Source organism: Lontra canadensis, unplaced genomic scaffold, assembly GCF_010015895.1.
Source record: "Lontra canadensis isolate GAN:19392208 unplaced genomic scaffold, GSC_riverotter_1.0 scaffold54, whole genome shotgun sequence".
Lineage (NCBI taxonomy): Eukaryota > Metazoa > Chordata > Mammalia > Carnivora > Mustelidae > Lontra > Lontra canadensis.
In genome coordinates, this window is record NW_022631048.1 from 4,275,422 (window position 1) to 4,296,054 (window position 20,633).

A 20,633-nucleotide genomic window follows, 5' to 3' on the forward strand; every position below is an offset into this window, starting at 1 on the left:
CAATACATTTTTGGAAGACAAAGAGCAATAATAACACTTATTCAATGCTTATTTTATGGCAGGCGTTATTCTAAGTGCTTTTCACATATTAACTTATTTAATCCTCTTCACAAAGTAAAAGGTAGATTTATTTATTTTTTTAAAGGTTTTATTTATTTGACAGAGAGAGATCACAAGTAGGCAGAGAGGCAGGCAGAGAGAGAGGGGGAAGCAGGCTCCCTGCTGAGCAGAGCCAGATGTGGGGATTGATCCCAGGACTCTGGGATCATGACCCAAGCCCAAGGCAAAGGCTTTAACCCACTGAGCCACCTAGGCGCCCTGAAGGTAGATATATTTTAAAGCTAAGACCACCACAAAGAGGTCATCTAACCCAGGCAGCCTCTCTGTAAGCGGAGAAGTTTGCACAGTGGAGCAAAGTGTCTGCAACAAGTGACTCACAAAGCAGAACCCCAGAAAGGCCGTGGAACTGCAGGTGCCTAGAAGGTAGAAGGGAGGCGAGCAGTGCAGCTGGACTGAAAATGGGCACTGCTTATAACCCTGTAAAAACAAACATTCGAGTTCTCTCTCAAGTCCAGTGCAGCTGGGCATTTAGCCATCCTTCTCCTGGCAAAAAACTACCATGCTGACAGCAGGGAGTCAGAGGGCTTCTAGACACATGAAGAAGGACAATTTTCTGTGGAATGTGAAATACTGTTAGTTCCTTCTCTGCCTCTCCCAGGATGCTGACACTCCTCTTCCTAAGCCCTATTTTTTTTTCTGGAGAAATTGAGCAAATGGAAGACCACTGAGAAATGGTTTACAGCAACAACCCCAAGTAGGTTTGGAACTCACAAACACAGCACTTCCAAACATTTTTCTGTTTGGAATTTTAAGTAAACCAGAAAGTAGAACAAAATGGTTTTTTGAAAGTATTCTATAACTAGCCTCCTCAGATAAAAGGTAGTTCATTCATGAAACATGAGAACTTTAGGGCTTTTTTAAAGGGAGGTTGAGAGTGTAAGAAAGAATTTTTCAAAATTAAAAATGATATCCCCAGTTTTAAAATATCAATTAAGAGTAGGAAAGGGTGGGGCGCCTGGATGGCTCAGTGGGTTAAGCCTCTGCCTTCAGCTCAGGTCATGATCTCAGAGTCCTGGGATCGAGCCCCACATCAGGCTCTCTGTTCGTCAGGGAGCCTGCTTCCCCCACTCTCTCTCTGCCTGCCTCTCTGCCTACTTGTGGTCTTTCTCTGTCTCTGTCAAACAAATAAATAAAATCTTAAAAAAAAAAAAAAAGAGTAGGAAAGGGTGGGTAAAACTGTACTAGAATGTACAATAAAGACAAGTAAAAAATACAGAAAAAAAAGGAAATTTCTCAAACACTAGGAAATTGACCCAGAACTGAAAGATTTTAGTTTCTACAGTGAAAGGGCCTACCGAATTCTCAACACAATGTTAAGAAACCCACAGAAAGGGACACATCAGTGTGAAATTTCAGAATGTTGCAAATAAAAGGTCATAACTGCGGAGGGGAAAAAAAGTTATAAAGAAAGGATCTGGAACACATACACAACAGCATTAGGTTTCTGATCAGCAACACTGGAATCTAGGAGGAATGCCTATAAAACATGGAGATCATTTCTAACCTAGAATTTTTAAACCCAGCCAACCGAGATAGAATATAGTTTCAAACCTGCAACTAGCCTGGAGTAGAGCAGAAAGAGGGTTCAGAGACAGAAACTTCTGGAGGTGTTTGGAGGGGAAGAAGGATGCCGGAGGATTAGGGAGAGAACAGTGAAGATCACTTGACATGATATACTGAGGGAAACAGTATGTAAAAGGTTTTACAATCCTGTTGGGGGAATCTCAGAATTGGTGATAGCTACACAGAATACAAAAAAGTGAAGCAATTATCACCTCCAGGAAATTTATTTAGGAAATATAATAACAGTTTACTTGCAAAGCCATTAATAAAAGCGTTTACACTGAACATTGTGATCTAATTAAACTGAGGCAGAGAGAAAGTTAGGATAGTGTAAGAGTTCTAAATTCTCACCTTGCAGAATATAAAGTCTACATAGTGGCTAACCTCCAGGAATCCGGAGAACTGCATAAGTCTACTATTTAAAATATGGAAGACAGTACTTGCTGGAATACCTAAAAAAGTTAAAAGTAATGAAACTCAGGGGCATCGCCTCAAATGAAGTGTTAAAATTATCTAACTTTTTAAAATACGCTCATGCTTAAGAAGCTGATTATCACTCACCTGGTGTCTGATAAAGATGGGGACTTTAAGGACTAGGCTGGCAGTTTTCATCCATGAACATCAACGAACAGAAGAAAACTCCTTTGACCCTCCTTATCACCAGTCAGAGCCCAGTGAACCAGTACTCAGTAATCACAAAGATCAATATATGAATTTAAACATTTTCCCTGTTTCGTAACTAATAATTATTTTGCAAACTTAAGTTTGTGGTTCATTGAGGAACTAGAAAAGAGGACAGAACAAGCGGAGGCAAAGCCTTTAAGAGTGGGAAGATTAAAAACGAACCAAGATCAGAGAGGGGCTGTGAACATTAGGAGCCCTGTGATGCTTAAGGAGGTTTAAACCAGCTCAATTCCACAAGCTGGAATGACTGAAGAGTTGTGAGACATTTAGGGATGGGGTTGCAATTGAATTCCCCAAGAACTGGGAGCAAAAGGAATGGCTTTTCTGGTCAATGCAAGAAGGAACTGAAAACAAAGGTAAAAAAGTGTTCTAGGCTGCATCAACTGAACGACACTTTGCATTTAATGGGGGAAGAGCCAGAGAACAGAATATGGACACAGATGTGCTTCTGTGAATTTTTCCTCCTTTCATTCTGTGGACTTACTCTGTGAGCCTTCAGTAGGAATTTACAAACACTTTTCTCCTTAATATGCCTGCCTTTACTTTCCATTCTTTGTAGAATTTTGATATTCCTCTGGTTTTTGAACATTGGATGTTAGAGAGGGCCTGAACAAATCCAAAGGCAGCTAAACCTTACAGAATACTTCAGCACGAGCCCTGCAGACCTTTCATTTGCATCATCAAATCTGTCCTCAGAAAACCCTCTGAGCCAGTAAGTAAAAGAGTTAAGACCTGACCCAAAAACCGTTCCTTTCTACTACTATGTTCTCTTTCTAGGGTGCTGCTGGAGTCTCAACAGACCAAGAGATTAGATGCGGCCTTCAAGACAAACATGCTGACGTCAGAGATCAAGCTGCCACCTCTCATCATAAAGCTGCTGCCACCTACACTAACATACAGAGCTATCGTGATGGTGGGGAGCAGAACTGGCAATCCTGACCAAAACACTTCAAGGTAAGACTCTGTTCTCCTACACTCAGCTAAATCTTAAAACCTTTTGAGCCACATTTGAATCATGGAACTGCCTATTATGTCTGTTAGTAAGAAATGATGATATTCAGCGGTGCCTGGGTGGCTCCGTCAGTTGGGTGTCTGCCTTCGGCTCGGGTCATGGTCCAGGGGTCCCAGGATCGAGGCCTGCGTCGGCCTCTGTGCTCAGCTTCTCCCTCTGTTCTTCACCCCACTCATGTTTTCTCTCTCAAGTAAATAAATAAAATCTTAAAAAAAAAAAATGATATTCGTAAATTCTGTGCTGTGGGCCACACTAATTTCTCTTATCCTAAAAATGTCTTAAAAACAAACAAAATTAAGCAGTATGTCTTCCTGTATAATGAAAACAGAGGTCACATTATTTGCCTACTTATGAGTCTTAATTGACAGCCAAGGTTGAGATTACATGAATGAGGGAGAGCCTTAAGCCACAGCATTGATGTTTAAGTATTAAGGATTTTATTTCTAGCACTTATGTTCATCCTTGAGTTTAAAAAGTCTAGGAGAATCTAAGGGACTCCTTTAAATACATTTACCTACTTGTGATGGAGAAACCAACAGGAACCAGTCCACCACTTTTTATTTACTTGTATCACAGATTTCCTATAGGACATTCTTTGGCCTAGCACCCTTCACAGCCCCAGTGCAACCTTAGTGTCCTGGGGTTTCACTGACGTACACCTAACGGTGCCTACAAAACACCTATACTTCCTGTCGTCTCACGAATCCATGAAAGCCTGCAGACTCTCCCAGCTCTGAACGCAGTGATGTTTACCAAAACCAGCATTTTGCTTTACTGACACACACAGACAACATCTGACAGCAGGGCGTCTAACAAGATTTGACTGAACCAAAACTGCATGAAGACTAACGAGTGATTTCACCATTCTGCTTTGCAGTGTAGTTTCCAGAAGTCAACTGTGATAAAAAGCAGGAAATAACTATTGTAAAATTTCACTAACTCCTAAAAAGCTAGAAGTTGGATTTAACAGTTTATTATGATTTATAAGTGTCATTTTAAAAACATCAGTCCATTAAACCATGTAGAAATAAGTATGCAAAAAGTCTGCAAAACAAAACATACTTTAAACATGTTTGAGTAGAGGGATTATCTGAGATTCCAGATTTTTCAGTCACTCAGTTATTATGCTATGGCTGCCAAGTAATCCTTAACTTCAGTTGGAGTGAGCCTCCTGAATCCGGCTTCATTGCAGATTCCAACCTCTATGTTGTCTTCTGTCATCTGTCCTTCAAAGCTTTCCTATTGAAGAGGGAGTGGCAAAAGGTCAATTTTCTACACTTAATTATAAACTCATTATAAATCCCATTGTTAGAAATTATACTAACCTTTAGGGTTAATATGGCTGTATGAATGGCATCTTCAAGTTCCAGGTCTTCATTGTATCTAAAGAATTTTTTGAAAAAACAATGATTTATGGCACAATTTACATTATGATTTAAACCTGACAGCAGCAGCATAAGAATTTTTAAAAATCTATAACACTCCTAAAAATACTAAGCTACAGATTCTTTTAGTCCACTCACTGCAACAGCTGTCCCCAAATAAGAATTATTTGGCATGCAATCCTAATGTCCTCCAATCCTAATGTCCTCCAATCCTAATGGAGCTTGAAAATCTAACAGGAGTATAAATATTTTAATATACCCAGAATATGGTGGCAATATTATAATTTTTTAAATAAAGAAGTCAGACCTTTGCTAAAATTTCCTATGTTTGTTCTCCTAAGTTTTAATTTCATATGAAATGTTTGAAGACTATTAATATGTAAAAGGAAAGTGCTTTAAGAAAGATCTTAAAATTATTTACATTTACCAATTAATCCCAGGTTTAAGATTTTTAGGCATCTTAACATTATGTGAAAAATGTACTGAGAAGGTCCATCTGTTGGTTCTAGTCAGTTACAAACTTCTACCATTCAAAATGCAGGACATGCTTTGGTGGACTAATGCTCGGTCCAGAATACGGCTGGAAATAAGAGCAGGTTGTTGTGCTAGGGTAGTTGACAGATTTTTACATAGTACTCCACTTTTCATCAAGCACACATATCATATATTTAATCTACCATTACTACCAGGTATTTGGCTTCACAATTTCTGTAATTGTTATAATGTAAACTGTTAACACTTAACTCATTTAAACTTTCCTCCCAAATTTCTTACTCCAATTCCAAGAGTTTTTAATTTTTTTTAGATTGTAGAAGGAGAAACAAGATAAAAAATGGAAACAACATTTAGGAAACAACTAGAAGAATGTAGAAAAAAAAGTTCATAAGAAATACATAATATTACCAGTTAATATATTGAAGACTAGGAAGCCAGGGTGAAGAGAAGTTTTTGTTTATTTGTAACTAGGCTACACAAATGAGTATTTGTATACAAAGTAATAAAACAAACGTGTTTAAAATCATGTTAGTGATTTAAACAGAGTGGAGAACGATGAAGTAAGCTTGCTAAATCTAGCTACAGTTAGCCTACCTTTTCTCGAGGAAAGTCTTCCCATTCACATAGTTCTTTCCCATTGCTGTGGCTTTCCAGGCAAAGTAAGCTCCCTAATGAGGAAGAGAAGAGGATAAACCATATTTTAAATCATTAATCTTATTATATCACCCTGCCATTTCTTTTTTAGTTGTATAAATCTGTCTCTGACTTCTAAATTCACAGAATATTGGAATGCAATGGAATATGTCACAAAATAGGCTACTTTTACAAAAGGTAAGTAACAAAGAGGCATGAAGGCACTTCTGGAGGTTATGGAGAGGGTCAGTATTTTGATTGTGGTGACGGCTTTCTCAGGTATTTATACCCGTCAAAGCTCATCAAATCGTACACTTTGAATAGGTGTAATTTACGGTATACAATTTATGTGAAGAAGTTGGTTAAAGGAAACAGATTAACTTAAGGCAAAAAAGCAAAAGTATTATTCAGCTTACTGGGATTGAAGGGCTCTAAAAATCTGTCATACATGTATGAAAAATGGTGAGCAAATCTTTATTATTATTGCCAAATAAATTTAAAAGAGACAGTATCTCATTAAAAATATTTCATAGTTTAAAAAAAATTTTCATAGTTTTGGTATTTCATAATCTAATGCTAAATGAAAGCAGCAATATATTGTATATAATATGGCCTCATCTGTTGGAAAAAAAAAACATGCACACACACAAGCAAAATGCTGAAAGAAACATACCAAACATACTTTAAAAGAAACAACTGCTTTTTAGATAAAACAGGGAAGAAAAAAGCAAAAAATGAACCTGGATCCAAGCGATGGTGGCTTCTGCTACCCCAATGGAAGGGAAGGAAGAGGGCTTGTCATTTAGCCTCAGCGGCTCAGAGATGGGGTAACAGACACTGTGACCTCTCAAAATACTTAAGTTTCCTCATTTAAGTAATAAACAACCAAAATATTTTTCTTTTGCTTCTTTAGACTATAAGGTTAGAGTGTAAGACTGACACGGAGTGAACCTGCAATTATTTAATGAGCCACAAACTTGGAAAGATCCGTTCCTCATCATGAATCTTTTTTCTTCTGGTTTTCCTCACAGCAAATGAGATGGTTGTGAAGTAGCAGCAGCATCTACAAACCCCTCCTAACTCAGATACCAGTCTTCTGCTTTCCAGGAGACAAACTCACCCACTTTACAGAACAACGGCTTCAAGAGTTACATCTGTGTTTGTGCAGGAAAAGTCACATTCAAGTCAGCCCCAGGATTAAGCAGATGGCAAGGAGTACAGCACTGGCCTCTAGACACGAACCTTTCATCACATTTGTCAAAGCAGCAAAATTCCACTGACTTAAAGAGATCTGGTAACTACTATTTCAATCAATCTTTTCAAGTATGTGGAGTTCATGAATAAGAGAAGGCAGGAAAACAGAGGGCAGACCCTCTTCATCAGAAGACTGCATCACCAACATTTTAAATGTGCAAATGAATATACACTACTCCACGTGTTCTAAAGCCCCAGTGCAAAAGAAAAAAGGATATACTGCTAAATTTTAAACTTTTTGTGGTTATTGTTTTTATTAGATGCTCAAGGAGCACTTTAACAAATCCCTCCAATATGTATCATACTTACAGACGGATCTGACTGAAATAAATATGGTCGCCCCTCATTCCAACCACATATTAGTAGGGACACTCCAAATGGACGAACACCACTGAAGAAAAGAAAAATGAAATTACTAGGCATCTTCATGGTGTTAAAGTCGACCTAAAGTAAGGATTTATTAATACTCTTAAGTATTAATAAAGCGTATCATGGGGTAAAATGAATTAGACTTGTAAGTTCCTTAAAAAGTACTTCATACCCTTCTGAACAAATCAATTCAAAACACATTTTCTTTATTGTACTAAGGAACACTAACCAAATCATTGAGGTAAATAGAGAGACACAAATATTGGGATAACTGTGGAGTAACATTTTGTGTCTTAACAAAATGAGAACTTTCAAAAAATGCAGCTTTTCCACTAGCTTTACATTTTCAGCAACTACCTTTATATTACCTCATCCCCGTGCACACCCAGACTCCAGAGAATTAAAATAATATGGATGTGTTAGAGTTACTGCTTTCATCATGTGCTTACAATCGTTTGTGGCTGCAGAGATAAATGTGGAAGCAGCAATAACTGCCTGCCCACAAAGAAGCATTTTCATCACTGGCAAAAGACATTATCTAGACTTTGCTTTCTGAAATTATATCAACAGCAAGAAACCACTCTATTTTTTTCCTTAATGTTCTAGATCACCCAATTAAAAATTCAAAATATCCATCACAGTGATTTTCTCTATTAAGTAAATACAAGAATAGTAAATCCTCGTCTTAAATACATGCACTCTTCTAAAATGGTTTCTTTTTCTAATTCGTTGACACATTTCAAAGTATAAAATCAACTCACCCTGACTGAGTGTATTCTTGCATCACTGAAGCGACTCTCTGCACCAGCTGAGCTGTGGGGATGGGTTCTTGGTAAACGAGATAGTATTGCTGAGCTAGTTTCCGGGCTCTGTGCACCAGTACTCTAACAAACAAGGAAGAAGGAAGATTTAGTTAACCCTCGGCTATTTAACGACTCTTCTCCTACAGGCATATACCTACAGCGCAAGTCTTACATGTAGCTGTGTAACAGTAACAAGCAGCTCCAAGTTAGTCTTGCTCTGACATCTGATTCCAGTTAATTTGCGAGAAGACACCAGAGCAACACAGAGGAGCCGAGTCACAGGAAATGGAAAAAGGGTAAGACAATGGGAAGAAAATTAGGGACAAGGGGTACCAGTCAGCTCAGCACTAACAGATTAAGTAACACAATGGGAGCTTTACCACCCTTCATGGCTTCTTCAAGATTGTGCCCCCTTTCCCGAGGGCAGTCATCCTGTCTTTTTATCTCAGTCAAGCCAAAACACACAAATGCCCACACGGTAGTACGCGTACGTACATACGTACATATACGCACACATACTACTCGGGGCATACTTTTCTCACTCTGCCGCAATCCTTTCCACAGACTGCACTTCAAAGAGTACCCTTCAGAGATTAAGAACAGCAGGAAAGTATTCATAACTTTAGAAAATTTTTAAGTTCTTAAAAATTATTAATATTCTCTATGATGATCAAATACATTAGCAGGACAAATAGGATGGACCTTTAAACTGCTCCTGTACTGCAGGTCTGAACCATGCACGTTACCCTTCTGTGTAAGACTCGGTTTACCCTCAGCGGTCCTGCCTCGGTGTACTCCAACAGTACACTGCAGCATCCCTTCCGAACAACGGTAACAGGATCTACTGTAGTGAAGCCTGGCCACATTCTAGCAACACTGCTGCTTTTTCTGATTTATTAAGGTGAAACTTTGGTTCTACCTGTGTTGTTTCCCAAAAATCAGGAATGAAGTAATAATACCCCCCTTTGCTTGTTATATGACAAACACAGAAATGTGCCAATCTCTCTCTCTTTTTTAAAATATTTTGTTTATTTATTCGACAGACAGAGATCACAAGTAGGCAGAGAGGCAGGCAGAGAGAGAGAGGAGGAGGAAGCAGGCTCCCTGCTGAGCACAGAGCCCAACATGGGGCTCAATCCCAGCATCCCGGGATCATGACCCGAGCCGAAAGCAGAGGCTTTAACCCATTGAGTCACCCGGGCACCCCGTGAAATGTGCCAATCTCTTATACAGCAAAGGCCCTGATGTTTCACTTCAGTGGCCTTTGAGAATTCTGTCCGTTTGCTAAGAACACAAATATAATGGGGTTAACTCTGAATGGTGATGTTTTCTTTTGCTGCCTGATAACTTTTCCTAGATACAGTTTATTATAACTTGTATTACTTTTATTTGGAAAAGGCGTAAGAGAACAGCTTAGCCCTTGGATAGTTGTGATCAGGAGGGAAAGCTCACTAAACAGAGGTAAAGAGAAATACTGGGTCTCCTCTTTTACAACAGGGTGGCACAGAGTTATCCTTAAAGCGACCCTTACTGTGGTCCCTGCAGGCAGGCTAAAGTCAGCTGCCAACGACGCTAAACAAAGTACAAAAATAAAGGGTTGGGGGGTTAAAGGAAAAACATCCCTTGATTTTTCTCAAGGTACAAATTACAAACAGTTCATAAAATGGTGAAATAAACAACAGTGTAAAAGTACCTGTAATCTGGGCCCATGCCGCTATACACCAGGCCTATATGCTTGGTAATTGGTTCCACTTTGTGTACACTTCGCTCATCATACAGAATGGATTTCTGTTTCTTCTCGGTTGCTAACACCACACCATTTGCAGCTTTAAAAAAAAAAAAAAAAAGGCGCTAAAGGTTTAATCACTTAAAGACTCTGCTTCAATAGTTTTCTAATTATGGATGCAATTCACCCAAACTCCTTTATTTCCTTTTATTTGTAAAACCTCTCTCTTCTATATTAAAATCACCTAAGAAATGGTAAATCCATTTTTCCCTCACTGGTCATCTACACTGTATAAGGAATTCCTAAAGCTAAATGCATTACCCAACATCTCTTAAAGTATTCCAGGACACCTAAGGGTCCACACATTTTAAAATAACGGACTTCTGCCTACTTGGCTACTGTTCTTATAATTTGAAATGTAATCAATGATACAGGTTTTAAAAGAAAAAAAGGATATCTTTAGATTAAGTTTTATCATTAACTTTTTCTAAATAACAGAAAAGGATAAAAACCATCTATAATTAGTGGAAAAGCAAAAGAATACTCAGTTTTCTCAATGGGAAAGATCATTTGTGGGTTATTACAACTGAGAGATAAAGGAGCTACATTTATTTTGAAAAAAAAAATTTTAATCATCTTCTTAGACTTACTGGCTTATTAGTTTTTTTAAACTTCAAAATACTGTAAATCAAGAGAAAGAACTGTTAAAAACTATGCTGCCCTAGCTATTTATTTGTATTAATTACTAATTAATTCCAAAAAAAACTTTAGAATAACTATTAACAGGCATCTGAAATAAATGAAACATTTAATTACCTTTAATTCCTACTGAAGGGGCTCCTCCAGCTACAGCAGCCAAGGCATATTCAATCTGGACAAGTTTACCAGATGGGCTTAAAAAGAAACAAAGATATTTGCTAAATTCACATATCCTCAAATATGTATAATATAAACATCTCTGAGAGAGGGCAGATATATGGGACAAATTCATTAACCAAATACCAAAGAACAGCTGAGCTTTCACATTATAAAGCTGTACAGAAACTGAGTTTACCAGGCAACTTGAACATATCCATAGTGAAGCACTTATTTTTCCTCCCCGCCCCCCGCAACCCCGCTTTCTTGTCTGCCTCTCAAAGCAACAGCCATCATTACTGTTGCCTTTTACCACTTCCCAACCTTGTGACTTCAAATTACTTAACCCCACTGTGCCTCAGTTTTCACATCCATAAAGTGGGGATAACGGGACAATACCTATTTCAAAAGACCGTTATGAAGATTAAATGAAGTGATGCCTTTTGTTCCTGGCACAAAATTAGCAATAAGTAAATACCAAATAGTCATGTAATTAGCACATCTGTGTTTGTTCAATACCATGCAACAGCATATATTTTGTATGGGTAGATTTACACATTTTATAAGGTAGGCATGGCCTAAGATATAAGACCTAGTTATCACCCATGACAAAATATTTTCTATACAAGGCTATTTGGCGAAGCTATGAGCTGATGATATGTAACATATCTGATTCCATGGGTTTCACAGCCAAATACTAGCCCTGAACTGGCTTTTAAGATCATACTTTGTTTCAATCCAGTTGATGAGTTAAAACATCACAAATTTGCAGACTAACCTAATTTTACAGATAAAGAAAAAGGTTTTGAGTGAAAGTAATTTGTCTTGAATGACACAGCTTGGTCCATATCTCCAGTCTACTAATGAAAATAAAACCTTGAGTTTCAGAAGGTCTTTTATTTCATCTTCATAAAATTATGGATACTCTGTCACTCAATTCTCAACTTTGTTCCAGACACACAGACTAGTCTCAGAACTCAAAAACCCCTTTGACAAGCTAACATCTCTGCCTGGAATGCATTTCGCCTTCCTCTGGTGAACTCTCTCCTGGTCCGCCTTCAATCTTCAGTAGAAATGCCATGTTCTTAGAGAAGCTATCCTGACCATTCAGACCAGGTTGAGTCGCATACACATATGCCTATGATGTCCCACACTTCCCCTCTGGCTAGGAGTCATCATGCTTAAAATTATTCTTACAATGTTTGTCTTCCTCAACAAAGTGTGAAGAAACGGAGTTCGGTCAGTATGCTAACATATAACCTAGTACCAGGACTCACAATCATTTGGCTAGCAGAGACACAACTAAACCTATGTACGGAATAAGCCAAGGTGTGGCAGTTTAAAAACTCTTAAATGACAAAATTAGCTAACTTGAGTGAAATAACATCAATAGGTATTCAAATTTTTAAAATCAGGCTGTACATGTTTTACTTTATTAGTCACTATTTCCATAAACATATCATGATTCACTGGATCCACCCGGTTTTCAGTTGTTCAATATCTAGCTCAAATACTCCTGGAGAACATTTTAAAGCCTCACGTAAACTTAAATATACCTTCTCTCTGTTCCCACAGTCACCTGCATATACATCTAGCACTGCATCTTCCTATATGAAAGCTTACCAGTCTATGAGCTCACTGAGCCATCAACCATCTTTTTAGTCAGTCATGCCACTGGCCCATTCCAAAGTACCGGCATCTCTACCTGGGATAACTGACTTCTACCTAGTTTTCCTCTTTTCTACCCTTACTTCAGTCTCCCTAGCCAGAGATACCATTGTACATCACCTCTCACTTAAGTTCTGCAACTTCCTGGTTCATTTAAAATACAAACTTCTTATTCTGGCCTACAGGGCTCTGCAAGAGTGGTCCTACACACGCTAACTCATTGCCCACCATACTCTAGCACACTGGCCTTAGTTTCAATTCCTGTAATTCAAGCTTTTCCCCAACTTCAGGACTTTCACATATCCTCTTTCCTCTGTCCATGGGTCTCTCTACCCCTATGTCTTCAAATAATTGGCTTTTCTCACCTATGGTCTAACAAATTCACCCCCACACGCAGTGCCTTGTCCCGACTATCCAATCTACAGTTATGTTTCCTTTTTTACTCTCTTTCAATAAAAATTTCTGAGTAAAGAAAAATTTTATTCAGAATTCATTAGCAGACACTAATTAGTAGACACGGTTTACTCATTGTCAATATTCTCAAATGAATGTAATCCACAAGAACACCTTTTCATCCTATATTATAGCCTCATAACTTCCACCATTAATAGTTTAATTCTTAGTAAAACAGCCTAGAAACAAAAATTCCAGTCTAAGAGTTGAACTATTATGTTAAAAAACAAGTTTATTTTAATAAATTATTACAGATGGATCCAGCCCCTGATGTTTTGTTTCAGCTCCACTTATTCTAAAGATTATACTTTCTTAAAGAACCAAGTTTGCTTTGTTCACAAATATGAACAGTGATTATTTAGCAAATATTGTTCTCTATCATTGTATATGGTTACAAAGGCTTAAAAAAATCATTTATTATTGAAAACTACCAAGGGTATGGAAACTATTTTAGTATTTTAAAAAGACACCATACAGTAATAGAAACTGTATTAATTTTGTCATTGGAAAGAACCCAGTTTTAACATGAACTCAGCTACTCATCTATGACCTCAGACAAGTTTTGATTTGCTCGACCTGTGGTTAGTTCATCAGTTAAGATGTTGAACTAACATTTATCACACAGGGTAGTAGAAAGAAGTGGAGTAGGTTAAATTGCACCCACACAGAAAGTACTCAACAAGTTGGATCCCGCTTGCCTTCGGCTAGCTGTCAGATAGAACATTTCAACTAAATGGAAGATTACTGATCCCTAAGAAAATGGTCAAACTAAATCATTCCCGGGTCGATTTATTAAACCCTTGGCTGATGGTTTTCTTACATCTAGAACAATAGTTTATCTCAACTATATTTTGATAAGTATACTATTATTAATCCCTCGTCCTAAAATAGAAAAGCCTACAGTTTTTTGTAAAGTATACATATCCTCCCCCCACCCCCAAAATCGCCAAAACGGAAATGCAGCCTACTAGCCTGGGGCCCACGAACATTGGGGGACAGAGAGATTCGCGCTTTCATTTTTAGTCCTTAAACTTCTAACCGGGGCAGGGAAGAAACCGAAAGCGGGAAGAGATTTCGAAGTACCAAACGGAGACTAAGACTCAGACCAAACTGTAACGATGAGGTTTTCCGAAAAGAAAAAAGGGACCCCAAACACTGGACCAAGATGCCAAGGTCCAGAAGCTCCCCAATCAGGCCTACTTGGGTCAGGAAGGAAATCCTGAGTTCCGAACGGGACACCCGGAGGCAGCTAATCCAAAACTGCCTTATTCGCCAGTCTTCAAAGTGAAAGTAAATCCCTGGTTGAGGACCTCAGCCGCCCGCAGCCCCAAGGTCGCCCTCGATCCCCAAACCCGCGTTCCCGCGGCTTCCCGGCACCGCTGTTCCCAGGCCGCGGGCGGGCCAAGAAAATGACTTTGCAAAGTCGCATTTCCATTCCTATTTCCCACTGGGCCCCCCGGAAGCCTCAAGCCAGAGACTAGGACGGAAAAATCCGAGCAGAGGGAACTCCTACAACCCCGGTTCCGCGGAGGACTTTGGGAGCCCCTTCCATACCTGAATGTAGTCAGCGAAAAGCTGTAACCGCGCTCCGCCATCTTTACCTGGAGTGCCAAAGCACATCCGCACACATGCGCACTGGAGCCAGTTTCTTTTCATTTCCCCTCCCCGCTCCTTCCTTTCTCTCTCTCTGATTGGAGGAGAGTCAGAGCCGCTCCAGGGACATGCTGGGCGATGTAGTTCTAGCAGTCAGGTTTGCTAGACTCTGCGTCTGTACGCATGCTCGAGGCGGCGCGGAAAGCAGCAGTCAGGTGGGAGTGGTCTTCGGGCGGCGAGGAAGATGGCGTCGGCCATGCTGGTGCTCATTTTTCCGCCGTGGCCGGCCGCCCGGGGACTCCTCCGGAGCTGTTGGGAACTGCTACAGCGGAAACTTCAGCAGACCGGGCCAGGTTTACCCAGTCCTCCGTGGGGTACGTAAGGAAGGCCGCCGTGGAGGAGAGATCGGATGAGGGGACCCCAGGCAGCTTTGGGGGCACAGCTTGTATTTCGCTTTCCTCCCGCGTTTTGATCCGTCGCGGCCAGTAGGAGACGTTGTCCGGGATAATTCCTTACTTGGAAAGTAGAAGAAGTTGGTTTTGCCTCCCCCAACCCCGAAAAACAGAAAAAAATCGTCTGATTGTCCCATTCATACACAGAATGTAATCGAAGTTTGTTCGCTTAGATCGGGGTCGCCACTATCTAGATCCTGTTTCCATCTCAGTGCTCCAACCCCCTAAAGCAGTTTGTCCTCCTTTGTGGTGTTTGAGCTCTGCAGCTGAATCCTGCTGGTCCCTGTGTTTTCCTCGGCAACGAATTTTAGTTAGAAGTATCTTGGATGTTAAAATTTTCATTACTTTCTCATTTACATTCTACGCTTATTTCTAAGGTGTCCCGATATATTGCCCAGGGAGTCTGAACGGAGAGCCCACCGTAAGCCAAAGCCTACCGGTGCTTCTGGGAAGTCTCCACACCATCCCGTTAGGGATCACCACTTTTCAGCGGAAGGAGCAGGCTCATAAAGGCCCAAGGTCACACAGGCCGGCAGAGCCTGTGCTGTTAACCACTGAGCTCTGGTTTGCAATACTTTGAGATCTGTTAGAAAGGAATACCAGTTGCTAAATGTTAGACAGCTTTGTATCTTTTTAAGAGTTCCTAAAACCAAAATCAAAAGACCTCTTCCAAGTCTGAGGAATAGCAGGGAAAGGATAAAGGAATCTCTTTGATTTTATAAGCAACGTAGAAAAACAACTGAAACGTTGATAGTCACATAAGTAAATATCATGCAGAATGGTGAGCTAGTTCTTTTCTTTAGAGAACAGACCGCAACCAAATGCTATGAAGAACTAAGTGACTTCAAGGGCCTACCAAACTATATGACAAAGGAAGTAACTCAGTTGGAATATAATAAAAAGGGGCCATGATGCAGTTATTTGAATGCAAGTTAGAAATATATTTGGGGAACCTCAAGCTTAGATTTACTTGTAAAATAGGAACTGCTTACCAAGTAGAATGTGGAGAGTCTGAGTGATTCATTCATGTTTACTACTAAACCCCTGAGTTCTATATTTCAGAAAGTGAGAAATTCTTGGTAAAATTGTACTGATTCATTTCAGCAGGTGCCTCTAAGAAAAAAACTCTATTCACGTTGTTTAAAATTGCATTATGTTTGAATTTTAGTGTATTTAATAGCTAAGGCTTCTGTTTAATGTCTGTTGATTCGTAGTGTTCTAAATTTTATATATGTCTTGCCATATCATTGTTGTTAAGAGAATGATATGTAGAGTCATTTAGAAACTAGAAATCTATTCTTTATTTCCACATTTTGTTTTTGTAGGGCCAGCATTAGCAATCCAAGGTCCAGCTGTATTTACAGAACCAGCAAATGATACCAACGGAAGTAAGGAGATTCCCAGCCTTTCAGATAGTATCTTTTGGATGGCAGCTCCGAAGAACAGACGCAGCATTGAAGTTAACCGCTGTAGGAGAAGAAACCCTCAGAAACTTATTAAAGTTAAGGTAATACGTTGATTTTGGTGGGTGTGCTTTCTCTCACATCTTCCAGTGCATCTCCTCTTAGTACTTATATGGCCTATGAGTAAGTAATTCTTAGAGCTTATACATGTACTTTCCTCTGGCCTAAATAAAATACAGCTTTCTCATTGTGTATGTTTATATGTCTACTGTCCTGTAGCCTAAATGTTAGGACCACAGTCAAGGAGAGAGTTTGGAGTCTGGATGAAAGACTGGGTTTATGAAAAACCTATGTGACTTTTGTTAGGAGCTGGTGATTTGGAGTCATATGTTGGTAAACATCTTAATCATAGCAGAGTCTAAAATTAAATTCAGAAGCAGTAGGTATATTGGATCTCAGGTTTTACTAACCCTTACATGTTTATTCTGTCCTTCACTGTGACAAATAAAATACTGTGAAAGATAATCATTAGGTTGGTCATAAAAATAGCTGTTATCTATTTAGTGCTCCTAATGTGTCTAAGTGCTTTATGTGAATTATCTTACCAAATCCTCACAATAGCCCTACAAAGTATATATAGCTTTGCTTATTTTTAGGATTGAAGAAACTGAGGCAAAAAGAATTTGCCTGTAGTCACAAACAACTATTAAGTGGTAGAGCCAGGATGTGAGCCAAGGCAGTCTGATTCTTTTTTTTTTTTTTTTTAAGATTTTATTTATTTGACAGAGAGAGAGAGAGAGATCACAAGTAGGCAGAGAGACAGGCAGAGAGAGGGGGGAAGCAGGCTCCTTACTGAGCAGAGAGCCTGATGTGGGGCTCGATCCCAGGACTCTGAGATCATGACCTGAGCCGAAGGCAGAGTCTTACCCACTGAGCCACTCAGGCGCCCCAAATTCTGATTTTTTTGAACTCACATTCTTCTCTTGAATCTTTCTGGTGTGTTCCTGTCCTCAGACAATTCCAGGTGGCCATACCCATTCCCCCTTCTCCCTGCCCCCGTGGATATACTCTTCATTGATCTAGTAAACAAAAATTACATTGTTTGTTACCTTTGATTTGTTAACTCATGCTTTTAACAGTCATGGTCTGAGTTACTGTTTGCGCCATGACATTCCACAGCAAGAGCACAGGGCAGATGAAACTCGAGAACAGAGAGTGGACTTTCATAAACTTCCAACATTCACTATTAAACCATGCCCTTAGAACTTAAGCCAAAAAGTATTACTGAGTCACGTTTGGAACTGGACTTAAAGTCTGGGGCTGAAAAGTATGTCGTTAAAGCAATAATACATACAGTTTGATTGAGAGAATTTATAATTTTGGAATGAGAGTAAGCTGTTCCATGAATTCCCTCACTGCATTTATTCTGAGGGAAAAGACTAGTCCCCTGTGGACTCATTTTTTTCACTGAATTGCTTCTGGCTACACATAGTATATTATGCTGGTACTTTGATCAGGAAGAGAGCTCCGACTGGGTATCACTCCCATACCTCCAATTAGACATGCAATCCAGTGTCCAGTGTAGCAAGGAAAATGAGAAGTTGGTGAGGCAAGTCATTTGCAAGATTCTTTACTCCTTTCAGAAAGTGAAACTCTTCTTTGTCATTGCCTCACAAACGTTTATATGTTAATTTTATGAAGTGCTTGGAATTGCTTTGATGCTCCCATTTACAGTTTTTCTTTTCTACTGCAAATCTACCTTTAGAGCACATTGAAAACATTTCTTCAGAGATTATAATTGTATTATTGAAGTTGAGTGTAAAAACTCATTATCAAATTGTAGCATAAGAAGGGAGTTTTACATTAAGGAATAATCAGTGTTATTCATAAAAGGAAAAATTAGGCCATATACCAACTGTTATACCATATACTGTAGTACACCAGAGGCTTCATACAGAAATTTAAGTTACACTGATACATTAGGGGAAGCCAACTATAATGTTTGTCATCTTGTTTTCCCCAGGGGGGTATAAAATGAGTTCCCTTTCCCTTGGTCTCTTTTTACAGTGGTGCCTGTCTGGGTCCCCCATTGTGTTGAAGGACTCCTTTAGATGTTCCGTATTTGAAGATGGGGGAATAGAGTATCATTTTACATAATATGGCTGCTGTGTTTAAGTGAAAATGTACCAGCTTCATAGTTGGTAGACCTGAGTTCTAGTCCCACTTTCTCTATTAATTCAAATTTGTTTGTGCTCAGTTCCCCTATTAAAGCGGCATTGAGGGGCACCTGGGTGGCTCAGTTGCATGTCCAGTTCTTGATCTCTTCTCAGGTCTTGGTCTCGGGGCCATGAGTTCAAGCCCCATGTTGGGCTCTGCGATGTGCATGGAGCCTACTTAAAAAAAAAAAAAAAAATGAGGTTGAACTGGTATATGACCTTATGCGACATGAACAGTTCAATAAAGTTCAAGTGAAGGATCATTCCTGTCTGGTTACATGTGCGGTATTAGGTCTCTTCTTAAAATACGTTTCTGTTGTTGTTTTTTTTTAAAGAACAATATTGATGTTTGTCCTGAATGTGGTCACCTGAAACTGAAGCACGTCCTTTGTGGCTATTGCTATGAAAAGGTGTGCAAGGAGACTGCAGAAATCAGAAGACAGATGGGGAAACTAGAAGGTGGCCCTTTTAAGGCTCCTTCTGTGGAGACTGTGGTGCTGTACGCAGGAGAGGTACCATCTGAACAAGATCGTGGTAAGAGAATCCTTGAACGAGACAGGAAGCGACCGTCCTGGTTCACCCAGAATTAAGACCAAAGGTGTTGGAAGAGGATAACTTCATACAAAACATTTAGCCTGAAAGAGAGGAAAATTCTTTGTTTTCACATTAGTTTGCACTTGTTTTTAAATTACCAGTCTAGTTTAAAACGTTCTCTCAAAGCAGTTAGTTTTGTGTGGGCAATTTGAAGAAAATACCAGGAGTAAACTTTAAAAATATTTGTTTATACAGAGGCACAATGGACTAACATGTCTGTTTCTGTTACATTGTAAGGTTTTAAGTAAATGTAAAATTTCCAATACAGGAAAATAAAAACAAATGATTCAAAATTCCTTGCAAGAATTACGTGTTTTGGTTCTGATTTGGTTTGTTTGCCAGTGGTTTTTCTTACACAAAAACAAACAGATACTTTCATTTAAGTAACACCTGGAAATAGGTTATTTGAATTTTGGGTATTGTTTTTCTAAGATGGCAGTAAGAGGAGGTTTGTTCTGTTTAGTTTTGTTTTGTTTTAGCAAATTAAAATTGCCTTTGGTGAAATCCATTTTATATGGGATGTGTGATGTTAATTTACTTAGAAATAGCTCTTCACATTTTACACTAAATCAAAATGACTTTGAGAATTCCTTAGATGGCTCACGAGATTTGTATCTTATAGTTTGGGGAGAGATTTTTAGAAGGGGATGTGAGTAAATTCACTGGTATACTGAACATGTACATACCTTTTAGTTTATTTTTCATCCTGTCATCTTATCTCTTTGTAGCAATGGCCTTTTTAACTTAATATAATTCATTTCAAATTTCCCTTTCCCTGCCCCTTTCATGTATCTATCCTGAACCTGAAGGTTGCTATTTTATGTGTTTCCTGCCACATTTTAAAAAAATAAAAAAGTGAAATAAGTTATTAAAACACACTGTGAGGGGCACCTGGGTGGCGCAGTTGGTCAAGCGTCCGAGTCTTAGTTTAGGCGCAGGTCAGGATCTCAGGGTCCTGAGATGGAGCCCCGCATCAGGCTCCTGCTCAGTGGGGCATCTGCTTAAGATTCTCTCCCTGTGCCCCTCCCCCAACTTGTGCATGCCAACTGTCTCTCTAAAACAAATCTTTAAAAAAAAAAAACCACACACATTCTGAGATGAGTAAGGGAATTACAGTTAAATGGAAAATCAGTAGTAGGTAAAATAATATAAAGCCTAGAGATAGATTTAAGTAAAATGCATGCCACATTAGCCTGAATACTTTTTGGAAACAGGCAGTGAATTCAACTCAAGTTTTCTTTCCTTTGAAAGAACCTGTACGAATAAATCTTTGCAAGGTAAGACCCATGTTCCAGAAATACACAACTATCCTGGTACTAAAACCTGAGGGCCATTTCTCCCGTGGGACTTCATAG

General features: G+C 39.2%; 2 protein-coding genes across 2 annotated transcripts; one reads left to right on the top strand and one right to left on the bottom strand.

Annotated features, from left to right (window-relative positions):
• Positions 1-3,796: 3,796 nt before the first annotated feature.
• On the bottom strand, positions 3,797-14,698 carry PSMA2 (proteasome 20S subunit alpha 2). The gene is made up of 8 exons (XM_032874972.1): positions 14,575-14,698; positions 10,861-10,937; positions 10,012-10,144; positions 8,277-8,399; positions 7,456-7,537; positions 5,854-5,927; positions 4,705-4,762; positions 3,797-4,618 (listed from the first exon to the last, which is right to left on the bottom strand). Exons 1-8 carry the CDS (start codon positions 14,613-14,615, stop codon positions 4,502-4,504), a joined length of 705 nt encoding a protein of 234 aa, XP_032730863.1. The 5' UTR covers positions 14,616-14,698; the 3' UTR covers positions 3,797-4,501.
• Positions 14,699-14,836: 138 nt separating this feature from the next.
• Positions 14,837-20,103, top strand: MRPL32 (mitochondrial ribosomal protein L32). The gene is made up of 3 exons (XM_032874974.1): positions 14,837-14,987; positions 16,391-16,572; positions 19,020-20,103. The coding sequence occupies exons 1-3, from the start codon at positions 14,858-14,860 to the stop codon at positions 19,272-19,274; spliced, it is 567 nt and encodes a 188-aa protein (XP_032730865.1). The 5' UTR covers positions 14,837-14,857; the 3' UTR covers positions 19,275-20,103.
• Positions 20,104-20,633: the final 530 nt, after the last annotated feature.

Coding starts and splice junctions, on each gene's coding strand:
- PSMA2 (XM_032874972.1), bottom strand. CDS start 14,615: ATGGCGGAGCGCGGTTACAGCTTTTCGCTGACTACATTCAG. Junction 10,938..14,574: donor TTTTCGCTGACTACATTCAG/GTATGGAAGGGG, acceptor TTTCTTTTTAAG/CCCATCTGGTAAACTTGTCC. Junction 7,538..8,276: donor CAAGAATACACTCAGTCAGG/GTGAGTTGATTT, acceptor TCTTTTCTTCAG/TGGTGTTCGTCCATTTGGAG.
- MRPL32 (XM_032874974.1), top strand. CDS start 14,858: ATGGCGTCGGCCATGCTGGTGCTCATTTTTCCGCCGTGGCCGGCCGCC. Junction 14,988..16,390: donor TTTACCCAGTCCTCCGTGGG/GTACGTAAGGAA, acceptor TTGTTTTTGTAG/GGCCAGCATTAGCAATCCAA. Junction 16,573..19,019: donor AGAAACTTATTAAAGTTAAG/GTAATACGTTGA, acceptor TTTTTTTTAAAG/AACAATATTGATGTTTGTCC.